At 56.6% G+C, this 20932-nt stretch overlaps 1 protein-coding gene and 1 pseudogene across 3 annotated transcripts in view; one reads left to right on the top strand and one right to left on the bottom strand.

Annotated features, from left to right (window-relative positions):
• PKD1 (polycystin 1, transient receptor potential channel interacting) overlaps positions 1–12854 on the bottom strand; it is a 41373-nt gene extending 28519 nt beyond the window's left edge. For all 3 annotated transcript variants that reach the window (XM_025877030.1, XM_025877031.2, XM_073899672.1), the window contains exon 1: positions 12640–12854. In XM_025877030.1, coding sequence (XP_025732815.1) covers positions 12640–12854 — 215 coding nt within the window. The remainder of the gene's footprint in view (positions 1–12639) is intronic.
• Positions 12855–16961: 4107 nt separating this feature from the next.
• Positions 16962–17615, top strand: LOC112828170 (coiled-coil-helix-coiled-coil-helix domain-containing protein 2 pseudogene; annotated as a pseudogene).
• Positions 17616–20932: the final 3317 nt, after the last annotated feature.

The raw sequence follows: 20932 nt of genomic DNA, 5'->3' as shown, positions 1-20932 counted from the left end.
CACAAAGCCCGAAGCCAAAGGTGACAACTGACGGGAAGAATACAGGAGAGCATCACACACTTCTCCAAGCGTCAGGCACCAGCAGCAATCAAACGGCAAAACCAGAAGATCCAACTACAGAAAAACACGCAACCTCCACACAAAGCATCATAAATAAAACCAGACAACAGGCCGGGAAGCGTGCTACCAACTTCCAGCGGGGTCAAAGGCTCCGGCGCCCTTTCTGCACGCACCTACCAGACAGCTGCTCCAGCAGGACCTGAGAAGGGGCTGGTGCGAAAACAAGGTCCTCGTGGGAGAGCTGAGGTGCACACACAGGCCCCTGAGGACATGGGGGGGGGGTCCCAGGGCTTCGCAGGCTGGGATGCCTGGAGCAGCACCCTGGCCTGGCTCATGCTGCTGCAGACCACGTCTGGAACCACGCTCAGGAAACGACCCCCACCACAGCCTGACCGCTGCTTTACCCGGGAGGCCTGCTGGCCACACAGGTCTCATGGCGACCAACAAGGGCTAGAGGCTGAGAACTGGGCCTTCGCTAGGCCACTCTGCCAACCTGGCCCCCAACACAGCCAAGGGGCCGCCTGGAGGGGCATCAGCAGCATACTGTGGCCCAAGTGGGAAGCCAGGCCCAGAGGGGCTCCCATCCCCCTGGAGGCGTGGGGCGGGTAGGGCTGGAGCTCCTGTTGGGAGCAGGTGGGGCTGGGGGCCGGGGGTCTCCACCTGGAGCAGCCCCCCACTTCCATGACCGGGATGCCCAACCAAGCAGGAGCCAGGGCGGCTAACTTGGCAAAGTTCAACTTCCAGGCAAGAGGTTCAAAAACGCAGCACAAGCTGGAGCCTCATTTGGCAGGGGGCCCCTAGCCCCAAGAACCAGGTCGCCACGGACGCCCCTCCCCTCATCTGTGGGGAGAGACAGGATTTACAGTGGCAGCGACCAGAGCCCATCAGTCGATCGGTGGGTGCAGCCCCCTCAGCACAGACACAAGAGAAATCCAGGTGCAAAATGCAGCCCCTCCCCCTGCAACTGTTCAAACTAAGATCTATAAAGAAAGTGCCGGAAAGGGTGCACCATAGCAGCTCCAATCTGGAGAGCACGCGAGTCCCCTGAGTTTTCCACCCTCATTTTGCCCTTTAAGTAGGAGAAATAGGGTAGGAGTGGATGGACAGGCTGCCCCAGGGGCCTGGAGTGGGAGTTTCAGACGGGAACGGGCAGCGGGCGGCGAGGGGGCTGGCAAGGGGGGCCAGGAGCCCCACTGGAAGAGGAGGTTGGGGCAGCAAGGCCGCCTCCACTCAAGAAGTGGCACTCTCACTGACCACGGGCTCGGGCCAGAGCCCTGCCCCATCCCAGCTCGGTGCTCTGGACAAGGTGCTGGTCTCAGCGAGCCTCTTGGCTTCCCATCTGGGGGGAAGGTGGACACACAGAGAGACAGCGTGCATGTGGCCATACGCGCAGGTCCGTCTCCACCCAGAACCTGGGTCCCAGGAACTCCACGGCTGGAGAGGCCTTTGGGGGTCAGGGCCCATGGGGACAGGGTTTTCTGGCTAGGTCGCCTGTGCCCTCCACAATGGAGCCGAGACTCCCCTGCCCCTTCTCACACGTGGCAGAGAAAGGGGTGCTTTCTGATGGGTCGGGCTGGGCCTTCCTCTAGGGTACGCTGCCCGCCCTGTGTTCCACAGGCTCACCCCAGCTGGCCCGCTCCCACTCCCAGGGTAGGGTGGGCAGGCCAGGAGACCAGGGAGAGGTTGGCCGGACTCCCACCCAACTGGTCAAGCACAATGCTTTGGAGTGGCAGTGGCTGTGGCAGGAGAAACTTCAGCTAGACCTATGTAGGAACCTCCTAATGTTTGTTCTCTGAGGAAGAATCAGGTTGCAGGGGCACAGGAAGCAACAGAGAGATGATCCAGAAAGATGGGGCCTGGGGGCGGCAGGACATGAGGGTGAGCATAGGCATGAGCCCCACCAGGGGTTCCCAGGAGAGCTTCCCAGCTTGGGCCTCAAGCAGAAGACAAAAGAAAGAAGGAAAATCCCTAAAATGTTTTCCACATCCCATTTTCTGGAAAATCCATCATGAGTGGCAGCTGCTGGGAACCGCCCATGGTGCCTGAGAAACCAGGGCAGCGGGTGGGCGGGGCAGGTCAAGCTCAGCGTCCACGCCACTCAGCCAGCACCCACCCTGGCCCGTCAGGACATCGCTGACCCTGGCCTCACTGGCCTGTGGCTCTAGGCCATCCTCGGGCCAGTTAAGTCCTCTATCCAGCTCTGCGTGGCCCAGCAGCCCCACTGAGGCTCCCCTCCCCTGCATGCGGAAGGCCCCACGTCAGTCAGTCATGGGCACTGGCCACATGCTCCCTGCTCTCCAGGGCCCACTTGAGCCCCGCCCCCCCCAGCACTCACCTGGGCCTAGCCTGGCCCCTGGTGCACAGAAAATATCAACAGGCTCCCCAGGATCTTCCGCAGCCAAGGTCCCCTGCCCCAAGGGCATACCAGGCCCCGAGTCCCAGCCCCCCAGCGTGCCCCAGGGTGTGGGAGCGTCTATGTGGGCCAGGTCATGGGTAACGGTGTACACTGGGAGAGATGGGAAGGGCAGAGGGGACCCTGAGGGGGAGCTCTGGGGGTCACTGGAAGGAGGACATGGAAAGAGAACACTGGTAGGGTCCTCACCCAGTCCCACACCCCCAAGGTCCTCAACAGCCATTTGTCCACATTTATTCTTGCCATCAATGTTCTGGGGGAATGCCAAGGAGGCCTCGGCCAGCCCTCCCCCCCCAGGTGACATCATCACAGTCTGACACCCTGCCCCCACACCGGTGTTCCCCAGGTCTTACAACTGCAGGGAAGAGACACAGCAGGCCCAGGGAGCCGCCGAAGGAGCCCAGCACAGCCCAAGCCACAGGGGCTGGCCGCTGCGTGGCCAGCCCCTACTGGGAGGAGGGCCAGCAGCCTGGCTGGACAGTACCCCTAAGAGGTCCCGGGCCAAGCAGGGCCCACCCTCTGGGCCAGTTAGATACTCCCCAGCCCCTCCAAGGCCCACACAAGCAACCTCCACAGATCCCCAGGCCAGGACTGGAGGGGTCAGGCCAGCTTAGGGAGGAGGTGGGTGACCTGGGGACCCACACACCACCAGGGGACAGGCACACACCCACGACAGCACAAGACATATGTCACCTCCCCAGGCACCAGGGATCAGGTTGAGAGGCTGGCCTTCCTTCTCCTCCCCCACAGTGACCCAGTAGTCCACTGGGGAGCCCAGGCTGTCCCCCATGCTCCTCCTGCCTTCCAGACCAGATATCTTCATGAGGGGGGACACCAGCCTCCCCTGGGGTACAGGCCCCCAACGGCATGTCCCAGAATGTCTGGGTCTGCTCTTTCCTGCTCCAAGCAGAAGCCTGGTGGAGGGTCCTTGCTTCCACCACCAAGCTGGAGGTGCCCAGCAGAAGGTGCTGAAGGACCCCCATCGGATAGGCAGCTCCCCCATGCCCTCCCCACACAAGGCTCAGCACCTGCGTCCCGCCCCTGCTCACATTTCAGGGTCCCAGCGGGGAGAGGTGAGAAAGGGCTGCACCGGAAGAGGGGAGTGGATCAGGGTACATGAAGTTAGAAGCCAAGGAGAGGGTAGTCACAAGCAGGTCTGGTGTGTTCCTGAGCCTGGGGTGGCTCCAAGAGCAGTCTACCCTTCTAGAGCTGAGGAACTGGAGGCCCCAGAGAAGCTGGGACCGACCTGCAGCCCTGAGTGGCCTCAGTTTCCTCCTCTGCCAGGGAGAGGAGTGGCTCGTGTGCCCGTTCCCCAGTCCAGATGCTGGGCGGGGTCTGGGGGCCAGCCGGAGCCCCCAAGGAAACATCTGCACATTCCAGACACGTGTGGTCAGCGGCGGGGGCGAGTGCCAGGCCCCAGCCCGTCACCCCCACCCCTGCGCTGGCCGCCACGCTGGAAACAGGGCTTGGGGGGAACGGGCTCCAGAGGGGCCGCTGCAGAGGTTATGTAACCTGCTCATCCCGAGCCAGCAGCTGCCTCCTCCCTCTGGCAGGACGGGACAGCGTGCTGGCGGGAGAGAGGGTACCCCCCTCCCCATTCAAGGCCCAGGGCTCCATGCTGCTCCCTCCACCACGGGGCTCCTGGAAACACAGCCTCGGCTGGCCTGTCCTTTCCCTGGAGGCACCGCCAGCTCTGGGGAGAAACAGGTTCTCCTCAGCCCAGCAAGGAGGACCCCCAACACATCCCCTCAGGAGTCAGGCCCAGGGAAAAGGGGAGAAGCTACAGTGCTGAACCTGCCCCCCCAGCCCCCCGCCCCAGGCCCTGGGGCCGGCGACGCCACAGCGCTCCCCCTCCCCACCCCAGCACCAGGGGCAGGCCGCCGGGAGCACCGAGCCAGTTTGAGTGTAATAACCTCATTCTGTTTTCATTCCATCTATTTATGGTGAGCAAGGCTGGCTTCCAGGGCCGGAAATGATGATGTGTAAATTAATGAATTCGAGTTTAGGAAGGAGCGGACTTGAAGACAAACATGTGGACAGGGCCAGCTGGGGAGAGGGCAGAGGCAGGCTCTCCAGGGAGGGGCCCGCTGGCCCCAGGGCAGCAGCGAGGGGCTGTTTCAGCCTCCAAAGTGAGGAGGAGAGGCCTGGATGGGAACCTCCCAGATCCAGGAGGTGGCCCACGTTTCACAGCATTTTGTGGGGGCCCCCAACACCGGAGCTCTGCCCCTCCCACTGCTGAAGTTTCACCAGGATGGGGCATAGACAGCTGGTGTGGAGATGCCGCACGCAGGCCAGGACAAGGAGGGGAACTCAGACCTGCAGAAAGGAGACGAGCGAGGGCATCCTCCACATCGGGACAGAAAGATCAACCCGCCCCGAGGCAGCCACCTTCAGAGCATTAACAAAACAGGGTGGGGCCCCCTCCCAGGAGAGGGTCTAGCGTGCTCCTCCCCCTGTGGCTAGGGATTTGGGGTCCCCTTCAGGGCAAGGGGAGCAAAAGCACCAGCACCGAGGGTGCCCAGTCTCCCCCCAGATCTGGCATCTGTATTCAGCAGCTGCTCTCAGACCTGTCACAGCCAGGCCAGGAGCGCGCCATCCCATTTTATAGGTGGGAATGCAGAGGCTCAGGGAGGCTGCCCTGCTCGTCCCACCATCACCACCCCAGAGTCAGGAGACTGAAGGAGGCAGGCTGGGCTCTTCCCCATCCTGGCTGGGGGGCTGGCACGTGGCCTCTGGCTTGCCACGGGCAGAGACATCAGTCCAGCGTGGCTAGCCAGCCCATCACCCCCTCAGCTGCCAGGCATGGCCAATGGCACGAAGCAGCCTGACCCCAGGGCTATACAGCAGCTTGCAGGCACCGGACCCTGGAGGCCAATCGTACTGTTAGCCTTGTCCTGAGCACTGGCCCTCATTCCCTGCTTCCAGCAGAAGGAAAAGCTGGCTTCTGGCCCTGCCTCAGGACAAAGCCCTTTCCAGGGGGGCCCCATAGCATCCTTCAGGGCACAGGGGCTGCTAAAATCAGGGACACCACACTTGGCCAGGCCTGGGCCCACAGGCACCTCAGGGAGAGAATGAGCCCTGCCCACCTTGGCCACAAATGCAGCCCCTTCCCTGGCACGGGCGGCTGGGCACCACTGGGCCCCTTGGTGGAGACGGCTGCCAAGCCACAAAGAACGAGGTGTTCCGGGAAAAAAGGACGTGAGCTGCATTTTCCAGCTGTGTTCTATTCGGCAGCAAGACTGCAGGCACGCTCGGCCGGCGCCCCCGCCACACGCGGCCCACCCCGTGGACACAGCCCCGCCTTGGCCGGCTGGAGACGCAGAGGCACCCAGTTCAGAGGGCCAGACGGCCGCCGCCACCCCAGACAGCGGCAGGACAAACGGGATGTTTTCATTCCAGAGTGCTCCGCGGGCTGGGCCCGTCTGGGTTCCCACTGCTGGCGCTGGCCACTGCAGAGTGTTCCGGAAAGGAAAATGTGCATCTCCATCCAAAATGGCTTCCTCACTTGAAACCAAGCCTCAGCCAGGGCCTCCCTCAAGAGCCAGGGTCTCAAGAGCTGTGGGGGAGCACGGGTGGCGGCAGAAGCACACCTCATCCCACGGGCAGCACGTGGGGGCGGGAGCCACGTCCTCCAGGCCCCCCAGCCAGCTGTCAGAAGACGATGGCCAGCAACGAGCCACCCAGGGCCAAGGCAGAGCAACAGAGAGAGGAGGCAGCAGCCCCCACAGGAGACGCACTGGTCTCAGGCCCCGGGAGAGCCACAGGATGAGCCTGCAGAGAAGCAGGAGAGGGAAACTGAGTCTCACCGACACCATGTGCCTATGCTGCAGCAAGATCACCAGGGTGTGCCGTGCGCGTGATGGTGGAGCCAGCAGCAGGGCTGATGTGGGGGGCACCAAGCAGCTCTCGTAGCCTTGGATTTCAGGGGTGCCCCATCACCCCAGATCACAGAACAAGGTGAACATGGGAAGTGACACCTTCTAGTCACACCTCAAAGCTTCACTGTGTCACAAATCCGTACCTGAATGCATCAAAAACACAAATGCACAAAACTGACACCCAAACACCAGAGGAGCATGTCAGGGGTCCCGACTCCCAACAGCTGCATGGCGCTGTGAAGACACCTCTGAGGTCAGAGCAGAGGGGGCAGCAAGGCTTCTGGACCTCGGGGCCTCCCTGCAGCCGGAGCTCAGGGCTGTGCAGGAGTCTGCCCCCTCAGGCTCACCCGCACCCCCTGCCCTGTGACGGGAGCTCAGGGCTGTGCAGGAGTGCCCCCCCCCCCGCGCCTCCCCCCCCCCCCCCGCCCGGTGGCGGGAGCGGAGGGCTGTGCAGGAGCCCCCCCCCCCCGGCATTTGGTCTGAACAACGCAGTGACTGGCACACATGCTCAGGGTTCCTCTCTCTGTGCTTCTGTTCTGTCGGCAGGGCAGGTCCCAAAGACCCATCAGCCAGTGGCCAGTGCTTGGGGACAAGGTAATGGGCTCTGAGGACATGGACAGAATGGAGCCAAGGGACCACCCTGGCAATGGTTACAGTTACCGTGGCCCCAGCGCTGAGCCCTGTGGACACGCCCACAACCCCAGAAGGGACATCCATCTGCGGTGCCCACCATACGAGTGAGGAGACTAAAGCTCGGGAAGGCTGAGAAACGCGGCCAAAGTCACACAGGAAATGGAGGAGCTGGGATTGAACCAGGTCTGATTCAGGGCCAGGGTCCCGACTGCTGGGTCCCCACGCCTCGCTCCCAAAACCAGACAGGAAGTCAGCGGGAAGAACCCCAGCAAAGATAGCAGATCGACACCCGAGGACGGAGCTGCAGGGAACGGCCGAGCCAGCAGCTGAGGCCAGAGCCCAGAGCCCACCCAGTCCCACTCAGTCCCACAGGGGGTGCCCCCCACCGCCACTTGTATGAACCAGGCCCCTGTGTGCAGCACTGGGGGTATGCCCCAGAGCGCGCTGATGCAATCACCTCTCCGTCACAACTCACCAGCCATGTGACCCTAGGAAGTGACTTAACCTCAGCGAGTCTCAGTTCCCTGGTCTATAAAATGGGACCGAGAGCTTCTAACCCCATAGCATCATGGGGATGGAAGGTGACATAGGACAGGAAGGGCTTAGCAAGGAGCCCAGCACGTGGCAACCACAGAGGGAGAGGATGACCCAGTGGTGGGGAGCGGGGTGCACACCCCCAGCTATTTTCAGAGATTTCAACTCGGTGGTTTCTAGTGTGTTCTCAAGGTTGTGCAACCAGCACCACTGTCTGATTCCACAACATTCTCAGCCCAAACAGAAACACCTCTCCTACCCAGCTAGACACGCTAGTCTGCTTTCTGGTTCCACACATTTGCCTGTTCTGGACATTTCCTACCAGTGAAATCACTCGACACGTGGCCTCTTATGTCTGCCTTCTTTCACGTAACATGTCTTCAAGGCTTGTACAGGTTGGAGCAGGTGTCAGGGCTCCGTTCCTGTTAACGGCTGAGTAATACTCCAGCGGATTGGCAGACCACGTTCGGTTCCTCTGTTCTTCTGTTGCTGGACACCTGTGCTGTCTCCACGTTCCGGCTACTATGAATCCTGCCGCTGTGAACATTTGTGTACAAATTTCTGTGTGGACCCAAGTTTCACTTCTCTTGGGCAGACACCTAGGAGCAGAATGGCTGGGTCCTACCGAGGAGCCGGCAGACCGCCCTCCAGAGGGCCGCCCCATTCTGCGTCCCACCAGTGTTGGGTGGGTGGTCCGATTTCTCCACATCCTCAAGACGCTGGCTACCATCTGTCTGCGACAGCCGTCCACATGCGCATGAGGGGCATCTCACTGCGGTTTGATCTGCGTTTCCCTGAAAGCCACATGTTGAGCTTCTTTTCACGTGCTTACTGGTTATCTGTCTCTTTTTTGGAGGTATGTCTGCTCAGATCCTTCACCCATTTTTTAATTGGACCCTTGATCTCACTCACGTTGGGAATACATAAAACCCTTGTTGTCGCTGTTTTTAATCAACGTTCTGGCTACGAGTCCCTCACCACGTAAAAGGCTTGCACACGCTCTCCACCTGGCAGCTGTTTGGCAGGTGGGCTCACTCTCCTAGAGGTGGCGGTCCTCACTACTAGAGGCACCACCCAGCTCCTGAGGGTTGCTGGAACTGTGGGTGCTCCGGTGTTGGTACCTTCAAGTACCTGAGTGTTGCAGATGCAGCCCAAGCCTCCCCGTTCACCTTCCCGCCCAGGCAAGGGGCCCTCCTACAGCGTGTCCTCCTGTCGACAGCTCTGGCAAATGTGCATTCCGTGTCCCCTTGGGAAACTACGGCTACACATGCATTTGTATTCTGAATTCCAAGGGCTGGCTGCGCACCTCAGGGGACATGAGTGTGAGAGAAGCTGGGCGTGGAGGATGCCCAGATCCTCCTGAGACCCATCTCCACCCAGCAGCCAGTGTTCTGTGCCTCTTCCGTCTGGGACCCTTCAATGCTGTCCCCAACAGTTGCCTGGATAAAGGCCTCACCTCCCACGCCTCCATCACCTGGGGCCTCAGAGACTCCTCCAGGCTGTCCCTTGTCTGGGACGCTCTCTCTCAGACCTTCCAATGTCACCTACACTGGGGGTCCTTCCAGGTAGCCCCTCCAAAGCAGCCCCCTCCCCATCATCTGTGTATTTGGCTTAACATCAGCTTCCCGGTGAGAACTGAGCCTCAGAGACTCCAGACACAGGGCCCGGCATGCAGCAGCCAGGCTCTCTGCCTGCTGAGGGCTCAGGAAGGGGACCCTCTGTAGTCTGGCCAGTCCAAGGCAGCCTAACAGGTCACGCACACACCAGGCCCGCAGTCTGCTCCCAATGCCCACCTTCCCTCGCACCCATGAGCTATGCAGATGCTAGAGGCCTAGCCTCCTCCAGTCTCCCGGACTCTCCTGCCATTCAGGGGCACGGGCGGGGAAGGGTGAGGCCCTAAATACCCCCCAGGTGACAAAAGACCCTAAGGCCCTGATATTTCCATCAACGAACCAAGTCCCTCCTGCCTCAAACCTAGTCCTAGACCGGTGGCTGAAGTTAGCAGCGCACAGCCCTGACAAGTGGTTGGCCCAAAGCAACCACACCTGAAACTGACCGACAGGCGACATGTGGAGCAGCACCCTCACATATGACCTTGCCCCGGTGACGAACATGCTCAGTCTCTGCGGTCCTGTCCAACGCAGGAGCCAATGGTCAGAAGCGCCTCCAGAGGATGTGAAATGTGGCTTGCCACACAACACGGCTCTGGAGCAACTGTCCAGCTACAGGAAACAGACACAGGGGATGCCACCATGGAGCGGACACAGGCGCAGTCCAAACCCAGCTGCTCTTGGAGCCAGTTTCAACAAGTTGCATGAGGAAGGGAAAAGATGAGGGAGAGTGGACACCTCATCAGAAGACAAAAGACACGGACTAATTGCACCATGTGGACCTTATTTGGATCCTAATTCAAACAACTGAAAAAAAAAAAACGGAGACAACGAAAAACCTAAACACGCTGGCACGGACGGGATTGGGGAATCGCTCACGGTCTTAGGTGTGACCACGGTGTGGCCAGACACCCCAAAATGCTTATACGTCAAAGGACAGGACAGCTGGCAACTGCTTCAAAGACAGACAGAGGTGGGGCGTGGAGAGGCAGGGCAGAGGGCGACGGGTCCATGAAGCTCAGCACACAATTTTGTCTACTTCTTCTGGGTCTGTTCAAATTCTCTACATAAAGCTTTAAAAACGGGACAACAGCAACACTTTGCTGAGTAATGTCATCTGTCTCAGGCTTCCTCCAGCAGCACCGTTAACCCAGGCGAGGGTTACCCAGGTCTGGCTCATGACAGAGGTACCAGGCCTGAACCCAGCAGGACCAGGAGAGAACTCAGTTTCCCTTGGGTTCCTGGTCCCCAGCCTCCAGAAATCTCCCAGAGGCAGCTTCGGGGTGTAAAGAACAGCATGGGGTCTCCTCCGTTCCCCATCCACTTGTGTCTCAGGGTTCCATCGCAAGCTCAGAGGGGCCAGCAACCCTGGGAATCCTGCCGGCTCAGGCCGGGCCAGGCCACCAGCTCCCAGGACCTCCAAAACCCAGGAGCAGATCCTACAGAGACACACGCAAAGCAACAGTCTTGGGCTCCATCACTGTGCCCAAGAGGCTCCAGAGCCTGCACCTGCTGTAGGCCCCTGACTGAGCCATCTGTACTGTTTACTTCCTACCCAGCTCAGCACCAGCTGCTGGGGAAGCAGAGAATAACCAGAAGAAACCAGGCCTGACCTCAGCAGCTCCCACCCCACCAGAGATGGAGGTATCTTCACCACGGTATCCAGAAACAAAGAGCGGAGGGGTGGGGCTGGGGGGGGGGTCTGATCCAATTATGCTGGTGCAGGCAAGAGGCCCATCTCCACAGAGACAGAGGGGATGGTGAATGCTCAAGGGGTCAGGTAGCAAAGCGACAGGCGCAGTGTGACCCCAGCACACACACCCCCCCATCCTGCCCCGGGCCATGGCTCCCAGCTGATCCTGGAGAACCTGCTCTTCCCCCCCCATCCCACTCACCAAAGCCCCAAGGACATCCAGACCACCCAGGAGAAATACCCACCCCTACTTCACCCACTTACTCCCCAACATCCAAACTCATCTGAACACTGACCATGGGGTCACCTAATTAAAGGTGGCCATACAATGGAGGCACCCAGGGAATATTACAGAACCAAATTCCAGGACCCATCCCCAGATTTCACAAGCCTGAGGATGTTAAATGCTCCCCAGCGGATTCTAGCATGTGGCCAAGGACAGATGGGAGGCCTGGCTTCGGTAGCTGAAAGTGCCCAGGAAATCCAAAGAGGGCCATGGGAATGCAGATCAGCAGGCCCTGAGCCTGGCCCTAGCCCGAGGACAACTGTCTGCAAATCCGGGTCCCCTGCACCGTCCATTCCAACTTCGGGTCCTGAGCATCTCCGTCAATCCCAGCTCTGCCATGTGCTGGCCACGGCTTGTTACCTGGGCAAGTCACATCCCCTGAGTCTGTTTTCTCGTGTGTAAAAGAGTTTTGTTTTGTTTTTTAAAGATTTTATTTATCCTTGAGAGACAGAGGAGGAGAGAGAGAGAGAGGGAGAGAGAGAAGCAGATGGAGAAGCAGGCTCCCAAGGAGCAGGGAGCCCGATGCGGGACTCGATCCCAGAACCCTGGGATCATGACCTGGGCCGAAGGCAGACAGACGCTTAACCATCTGAGCCACCCAGGCGCCGTAGAGGAGTTTTCACTACCTATGCCTCAGAGGGCCAGGGGAGGGTCACAGCCAGAGCCGGGCACAGGGCTCACAAAACACCTGAAAACAGCTCTTCAGCGTTTTAAACTACTCCTACAACCCTACCTGCCCACTCTCCCCAGGATCATATCAGAGCCCTCTGAGCCCAGCCCACCTCCCCACAACTCCCTTTTAGTGCCACACTAGGGTGTACCTTAACACCCACACATGACCAAATGCAGCCTCCGGACCTTGCACACACGGTTCCCTCCTCCCGTCCTGAGGCCACCTTGTCACTCCTCCTTAAGCATCAGGCCAAGTCTTACACATCTTTCAAATCTTTGTCCAGACACCTCTTCCGGGAAGCCTTCCCCGCCATCCCAGACAAAGCTCTCCTCTTCCAAGCTTCCTGCTGCAGGCCTCCCAGGTGCAGAGCATCCCCCAGGCCAGGCTGCATTCTATTAGTCCCTAATTAGCGTGTAAGTGCCGGCCGGTTGCCTTCAAACACCTTCCATCCCGCCCCCGCGCGCTGTCTCAGGTTCCCCCATCAACTCGCGATTGCGGAGCCCCCCAGGTGGGGCATTTCTGCGTTCAGAGAAACCGGGATACTTCTGCTTCGCCCCGGCCCAGGCTAGGGGGGCTGAGGACCGCCCGCGGTCCCGGGTTTTCCTTATTTAGTCGGGCCGACCTCACTTTGCTGGAGCCTCGCCCTGGGAGAGGCCTGGCCCGCACTCCGTTTCCCCTTCGGAGGCCGGGGACGCGCCCACGCCCTGCGAGGCCCGCCAGGCCGGCGGCCTGCCCGGCCGGGCCTCTCCCCGGAGCCGAGGGTACAGGCGCGCCGAGACCGCCCCACGCCCCGGGCGCCCCCGAGTCCCGGCGCCATGGCAACCGCCCGGCCCGCGGCGCGGGGTGGCGGGGTACTCACAGCGCGGTGGCGTCGGCGGGGATGCGCAGCGCGGGTCCGAGCGTCCGCAGTCCGCGGCCGGAGCAGTTGACGCGGCAGGCGGAGCCGGGCTCCGGGCCGCAGAGGCAGGGGGGCGCGCACGGCCTGCAGCCGCGCCCGGGGCCCCCCGCCAGCGCCGCGAGCCACAGGCCCAGGCCCAGGGCAAGCGCCAGGCGGGCGGGCGCGGCGGGCGGCATCGTCAGGGCAGCTCGCGCATGGCCCCGGCCCGGCCCCGAGCCCCCCCGAGCCCCCGAGCCCGCCCGGCGCCGGTGGCCGCGGCTCAGGCAGGGCCCGCGGACGGCATGGCGGGGCGCGGGGCGGGATCCGGCAGCGGCCGCGGCCTGTCTACCTGCGCGACGCCCGCTCGGCGCTCGGGCCCGGCCGCGCTCTGCGTCCACCGCCGGCCAGTCGCGCGCTCGCGCTGCAGTGCGGGCCCGCAGCCGCCGCTCCTCCTCCTCCTCCCGGCGCGGCGCGGGGCGGCCGGGGCGGGGCGGCCCGGAGGCCCCGCCCCTCGCTCCGCAGGGCGGCCGCGCACGGGGGCGGGGCGTCATCGGGCCCCGCCCCTCCTCGCTCATGGGGTGGGCGGGGCGTAGCGCGGTCGCCGGCTCTCCTCCGCCGGGAGCGGCGGTGGCGGCTGCTGGGCCTCTGCGTTGCTGCCCTTCCGCGCCCTCCCGCGCCCTCCGGCCTCAGGTCCCCGCCGCGTCCGCGCCCCTCTGCCCTCCGCAGCCGCGAGCGTCACGGCTGTGTCAATACCAGCAATGATAACCCCCCTCTGTCCCGTTGCGTCTCCGCCGTGTTCCAAGCGCCTGGCACATGGTAGGCGCTCGGGAAAAACGCACGGCGTCCTCTCTTACTGTTCCTCCAGAGCGCCGGCGCGGTGTGGGGGCCAGTGCCCGCTGTCACAGAGGCGACGCCCGAAGCGGGCCTCAGCGGGGGTGGGGGGCCAGGGCAGCATCCCCGCCGCGCACCTGCCGGCCGAGGGCAGGAAGCTGCCTCTGCGGCCAGCGCACCTGCGTCCCACCAAATGTAAAAACGACGCACTCTCGTGGCTCTCGGGGCTGGGGGTGGGGAATGGGGAGTAACTGCTAGTGGGTATGAGGTGGATGCTTGACCTAAGCTGGCCGAGTGGTCACAGGGAGAAGTTCGCAGACTCCCACATGGGGGAGGACCCTATCCCACTGTCCTGAGACCTGGTGCCAGGCTACATCCCAAGACTTCGAGACTCCCTTTCTGTGTTCTCTCTCTTTAAACTAGCTGGTGAACCTCAACTAAACCCACAAGTGCTGGGCCCATGTCCTGCTGCCTCTCACTGGGAGAGTCCAAGCAGGGTCACTGTGGGACACCGGCAGCTCTGCGATTCACCTGGGCATGAGGTGGCACCCAAATCCCTCACTGTCCTCATCTGTGTAATAGAAATAGGAAACCAATGTCTTAGGGCTGAGGGAGGATTGCATCCAGCTCAGGGCCAGCTCTCAGGAAAGATCCAAGAAAGAACGGGTGGGGTTCCTGTGCAGGCAAAGGCCAGGGATAAACAGGGACTAGGTCGCCTGCCATGTGCTGGCAGTCAAAGGACCCAGAAACAAGGAGAGGATCTCCAGGTGGCCTGGGGGGGGGGGTGTTAGTCCAGCTCTGGCAGCTGTGGTCCCTTCTCAGGGCTCAACTCCCACAATGCCCTTTGTCTCCAACTCTGAGCCTCTTGGACCAATTCCCCAGGGGGAAGAGGGAGGGACTGTAGAGCCTGCGAAACTCTTGGGCTTCAGGAAAGTTTTTATGCAGAGTCACAGAGGAAGTGCTTGGGAACCCAGTTTGGAAACACTGGTATGAGGTCTAAGCCAAGTGGGGTTGTTGGGATGAGGCAGGGGAAGGGGGGAGGAGCCCTAGGACTGGGAAGAGAAGGAGGAGGCTCAGAGGTTGCCCTGCCTGGCTGTTGGGTCCTGGGATGGGTGGAGATGCCCTCGGGGAGGAGGCACGTGGAGGGAAAGTTGAGGAGGAGGTTCTGGACACGTGGCAACTGAGGTCACTTGAGAAGGTGCCCAGAGTGCAACTGAAGCCAGGGTGTGAAGCTGGGAAGGGGTGAGCAGACCTGGGGCAGATGAAAAACTCCAGAGGCAGGGAACCTCATCCTAGAAGAGAAGAAAGAGGGCTGGGAGGGAGTCCGAGCAAGAGTGCCCCAGAGAAGTAGGAGGAAACTGAGGCACAGCATGTGGAGGTCAAGGGAAAGGCTACAGGGGAGAAGCCAGCAGGGGCTCGGGCTGCAGGAACAGAGTTAGGGCTGGGACAGTGCAGCTGCACATCGCCCCTTGGTCCTCCCTCACTGCACAGCCCCTCATATACCCCCACTTGGGTCTTCTAGCACCCTCTACAGCCTCCCACCTCCTAGCCTTTCCCCATATTGTTCCCTTTGCGTGGAACACTTTTCCATCCCACCTCCATGATTATTCATGCTTGCAGACTCAGCTGAGGTGCCTCCTCCAGGAAGCGTCCCCAGCGCCTATTCTATGTGCTGATTTGCATCACACATTCAGGGGACACATATTTATGAGTTATCTACTGCAGGCAGAACACTTGTCCCCAGGTATGTCAGTGCCCCTACTCCTCAGGGTCATCCTGTACCTCGATCCTGCCATGTCACCTGCGCAAAGCTGAAGGCATGGAGTTCACCCATGACCTTTACTGAGGGCACCCTGAGTGGAGGGGTTAGACAGGAAGCCAAATGCCAGCAGGTTGGTGACAAGTGAGGGAGTGTAGACGTGGCATGTGGCCCATTGTTTCTAGAAGCTTAGATGTGAGAGGAAAGCGCAGTGGCAAAGGTTTTTTTCTTAACGTAGTAGAGACTTGAGGTTTCCACGCTGAGGGAAGAGTGCCAGCAGAGAGGGAGAAGTGAATGAGACAGCGAGAGAGCACAGGGAGTGGATCAGTGGTGAGAACTTCTTGAGAGATGAAAGGAGGAAACTCACATCCTTCACTTCTCCGTCATTCATTCACTGTCTTATTCCACTGAGTCTTCACAACTCTGGGAGCTGGCTACTAGTCCTATTCCCTTTATTGAATGAGGTAACTGGGGTGTCTGGCTGGCTCGGTGGTTGGAGCGTGGGACTCTTGATCTCAGGGTCATGACTTCAAGTCCCACATTGGGTGTAGAGCTGACATAAAAGAAAAAGAAAAAAATAAATAAGGTTACTAAGCCACAGAAAGTTTAAGAAATTTGCCAGGTCACACAGAAAGTAAGTGGCATTTCTGGGATTATATTTCCAACCTAAGCTTTTAATTCCAGTCAAGTGACAAAGTCAAGATAAGGGAAGACAGACCCATAAGAAACAGATGCAAAATGAGAAAAACAGATTAATCAAGTCTAAATGAAGTTTTGAAGGTGGTTGTGGAGTACATGCAATTGTTTCTAAAGGATTTCTGAAATAGGACATGCTTAAGCAAGAAATTATCTGGAAATGAAATTCTAGACTAGTTCAACAAACAGAGAAAATAAAATGTGCCAAAGATCTTGTTAGATTCGGAGAGGAGGACATTGGAAGATTCTTTAATTATTGATAAAATAGATTTTAAGGTGGGATTTTTAAAGTTTTTTTTTTTTATTTGTTTGTTTAAGTTACCTCTGCACCCAGTGTGGGGCTTGAACTCACAACCCCAAGCTCAAAAGCTGCATGCTTTTCCAGCTGAGCCAGCCAGACACCCCTTAAAGTTTTTAATTAATAGTTAATGAGGGGTGCCTGGGTGGCTCAGTTGCTTAAGCATCTGGCTCTTGATTTCAGTTCAGGTCATGATCTCAGGGTCGTGAGATGGGGCCCAGCATCGGGCTCTGTGCGGGGCAGGGAACCTGCTTAAGATTCTCTCTCTCCCTCTCTCTCTGCCCCTCCCCACCTCTTTCCCTCTCTCCTTCTTAAACAAACAAACAAACAAAAAATAGTTAATGATAACTGTTAGCATAAAAGGGAAAACTTGGAGAGGGTGGACCTAAGAAAACCTGATCGGCCCAGGAAAGGATTACAAAAGAAAATAATGGATCAATATATTAAACAGAACAGGCAAAACAAGACCAATCACATGGGTGATCATAATAAATGTAAATTAGTTAAATTTCCCTACTAAAGAACAAGGATTCTCATAATGAGAAGACATACTAAATCCAAGTAAATGTTGTTTTTCAGGGACAAAATTAAGACAAATAACAAAGAATAGGAAAATAAAGACATAAAGAAGGTAGGTTGGAAGTTTAATACCAGGAAAATAGAACTAAAGCAAAAGATTAAAAAAAGGGGGGGTCCTACTGAGCTGCTTTGCAAGTCACCATGCCGCATGGAAGTCGAAGCCGCACCTCCCGCATGGCCCCTCCGGCCAGCCGGGCACCTCAGATGAGAGCGGCGCCTAGATCCGCGCCGGCAGCTCAGCCTCCGGCAGCGGCTCCACCAGCTGCTGTTGGCTCACCTGCTGCTGCGCCCCGGCAGCCAGGGCTCATGGCCCAGATGGCAACCACTGCAGTTGGCGTGGCTGTGGGCTCTGCTGTCGGGCACACGATAGGTCATGCCATCACTGGGGGCTTCAGTGGAGGAGGCAATGCTGAGCCTTCAAGGCCTGACATCACTTACCAGGAGCTTCAGGGAACTCAGCCGGCATACCAGGAGCAGCAGCAGTTTGGCCCATGACACTATGAGATGAAACAGTTTCTGGAGTGTGCCCAGAACCAGGGTGACCTGAAGCTTTGTGAAGGTTTCAGCGAGGTGCTGAAACAGTGCAGATTTGCAAATGGATTAGCCTAATCAAGAAGTTCAAATTGAAGATAAGGAAAATCATCTCTCATAACCAAGTTAATTTAGCATAAAAATATAATTGATGGTGAATGGTGAATATATAAAGTGTAAAACCACCAGTTAAGCTTCTCCTTCATCATTAAATACAGCTTTCTTCAGAATTGGAATAAAAAAGGTTGTTCTTACTGTATAGAAGTTCATTGAGATGGTTTGAATTTGGGGTTGGGCAGTTATTTGTGTGCCTCCTTAAATCACTGTTTGTGATGTTCTCATTTGTGAATTAGAATAAAGTGATTTTCTCCAGGCGCCTGGGTGGCTCAGTTGGTTAAACGACTGCCTTCGGCTCAGGTCATGATCCTGGAGTCCTGGGATCAAGTCCCGCATCGGGCTCCCTGCTCAGCCGGGAGTCTGCTTCTCCCTCTGACCCTCTTCCCTCTCGTGCTTTCTCTCTCTCTCAAATAAATAAATAAAATCTTTAGAAAAAAAAAGTGATTTTCTCCCCCCAAAAAAGGGGGGGTCCTTTATTTTTACACTGATGAAAGTTATAATTTGTGTAGAATATGTAGTGACCCATTGCATTCTCAAAAATAGAACATCAGCATACACAACTGAACTATTAGAAATACACAAAATTGGGGCACCTGGGTGGTTCACTTGGTTCAGCGTCTGCCTTCAGCTCAGGTCATGATCTCAGGGTCCTGGGATCGAGCCCTGTGTCAGGCTCCCTGGTTAGTGGGGCCTGCTTCTCCCTCTTTCTCTGCCTGCCACTCCCCCTGCTGGTGTGCTCTCTCCCTGCCTCCCCTCCACACCCCCATCAAATAAATAAATAAAATCTTAAAAAAAAAAAAGGAAATACACAAAATTATTGTGGGAGACTTTTTTACGTCTTCCTTTGAACTTTACAAAGCAAGTAGACAATTTTTTTAAGTCAGTAAAGGTAAAGAGAATTTGAACAGCACAGTTAATACGTTCTATGTTTTGTAACAATATTTTGGCAAGATCAGAGGAAATGATTAGACAAGCAAGTGGTCTTCGGCAGCAATGTTCTCTAAAATGGCTCTGGGTCCTTTCACCTGCTCACCGCACCACATCCTGAGTCTAGCAGAGGCTCCCCCAAGCCCACCCTATCGCAGGGATGCCCCCTGAGCAGACGCCTGAAGAGCTGTCTGCAGAAGATATTGGGCCAGGGCAGGGCACCTTGACAATCCAGGTAATTGAAAGGTAAATGTAGAAGCAAAGGTAAATGTGGAAGCATTATCTTAACTGCAGTGATGGTTCCATGGGTGTATAGATATGTAAAAACTCACCAAATTGTACACTTTATTTTTTTTTAAGTTTTATTTATGTAAGTAATCTCTATACCCAATGTGGGGCTCAAACTCATGACCCTGAGATCAAGTCATGTGCTCTTCCAAGTGGGCCACCCAGGTGCCCCAAATTGTACACTTAAAATACATGCAGTTAGGGCGCCTGGGTGGCTCAGTTGGTTAAGCAACTGCCTTCGGCTCAGGTCATGATCCTGGAGTCCCTGGATCGAGTCCCGCATCGGGCTCCTTGCTCGGCAGGGAGTCTGCTTCTCCCTCTGACCCTCCCCCCCCATGTGCTTTCTCTCTCTCTCATTCTCTCTCTCTCAAATAAATAAATAAAATCTTAAAAAAATATATGTGCAGTTATTGGATGCCAATTAGAACTCGATAAAGTTGTTTCTTAAATATTTATGGGGCATCTGGGTGGCTCAGTGGGTTAAGCATCTGACTTTGGCTGGGGTCATGATCCCAGAGCCCGGGGCTCAAGCCCCGCATTGGGCTCCCTGCTCAACCAGTAGTCTGCTTCCAACTGAGCCACCAGGCGCCCCAATAAATAAAATCTTTAAATATCTAATACTTATAGTGACAAAAAAGCAGGTCACTGGTAGCCAGGGATAAGAGGTAGGACAAAGAAATTATCACAAAGGGGCATGAGGGAATTTGGGGGGTAATAAAAATGTTTTAGGGGCACCTGGGTGGCTCAGTTGGTTAAGCATCTGCCTTCGGCTCAGGTCATGATTCCAGGGTCCCCGGAACGAGCCCCACACCGGGCTCTCTGCTCATCGGGAAGTCGGCTTCTTCCTCTGCCCCTCCCCACCTTCATGCTCGCACTCTCTCTCCCTCTCTCTCTCCCAAATAAATAAATAATTTTTTAAAAAATGTTAGGGCGCCTGGGTGGCTCGGTCGTTGGGTGTCTGCCTTCGGCTCGGGTCGTGGTCCCGGGGTCCCGGGATCGAGCCCCGCGTGGGGCTCCCTGCTCAGCGGGAGGCCTGCTTCTCCCTCTCTCACTCCCCCTGCTTGTGTTCCCTCTCTCGCTGTGTCTCTCTCTGTCGGATAAATGAATGGAATCTTAAAAAAAAAAAAAGTTTTATATCACAAGTATGGTGGTGGTCAAATAATTCTCCATTTGTCAAAACTCAACAAATTGTATAGTTAAAATTAGTGAATGTCGTAGCTAAATTATGCCTCAATTAAGTTGATTTTTAGAGATCTAATCATGCGGAAATTGAAATACCCTCTTTTTTTTATTTTTTATTGTTATGTTAATCACCATACATTACAACATTTGGGCAGGGACACCTGGATGGCTAAGTCAGTTAAGTGCTTTCACCTCAGGTCATGGTCCTGGGATCAGGCCCCCTGTGTTGGGCTCCCTGATCAGCAGGGAGTCTGCTTCTCCCTCCGCCCCTCCCCGCTGCTATGCTCTAGATGCCCTCTCTGTCTCTCTCAAATGAATAAATATAAAATAAATAAGGGTACCTGGGTGGCTTAGTGGGTTAAGCATCTGCCTTCGGCTGGGGTCATGATCCCAGGGTCCTGGGATCGAGCCTTGCATCGGGCTCCCTGCTCAGCAGCGAGTCTGCTTCTCCCTCTCCCTCTGTGATCTCTCTCACTTTCACTCTCTCTCAAATAAATAAAAATAAAATCTTTAAATAAATAAACAAATAATTCTTGGGCAAAAAAATCAAAATGAAAATCAGATTGTATAGAAATGAATAGTAATGAGCATACATCTTACCAAATCTGTGGGGTGCAAAGTTATACATGGAGAGAAACTGATAACATCACTTTTTCTATTATTAAGCATGAAAAATCAAGCTAGTTTATAAACTAAGCATTCATGTCAACATTCTAGAAAAACAACTATAAAATAAACCAAAACAAAATAGAAGAAAATTGAAATCTAAGCGCATATATTAGTTATTTTATGTAAAAACATATGTAAAAACTTACCAAATTATACACTTTTTTTCTTTTAAGTTTTATTTTTTTCAGTAATCTCTACACCCAACATGGGGCTCAAACTCATGACCTTGAGATCAAGAGTCACATGCTCCACTGACTGAGCCAGCCGGGGACCAAGAGCGTAAATTAAAAAAAAAAAAAGAGTAGAATGAATTAATAAAATCAAAAGCTATTTTTTTTATTTATTTGAGAGAGAGAATGAGAGACAGAGAGCACGAGAGGGAAGAGGGTCAGAGGGAG

Source organism: Callorhinus ursinus, unplaced genomic scaffold (assembly GCF_003265705.2).
Source record: "Callorhinus ursinus isolate GAN/ISIS: 27379988/994484 unplaced genomic scaffold, GSC_fseal_2.0 scaffold13, whole genome shotgun sequence".
Classification (NCBI taxonomy): domain Eukaryota; kingdom Metazoa; phylum Chordata; class Mammalia; order Carnivora; family Otariidae; genus Callorhinus; species Callorhinus ursinus.
This window is presented reverse-complemented; position numbering and strand designations above follow the sequence as displayed.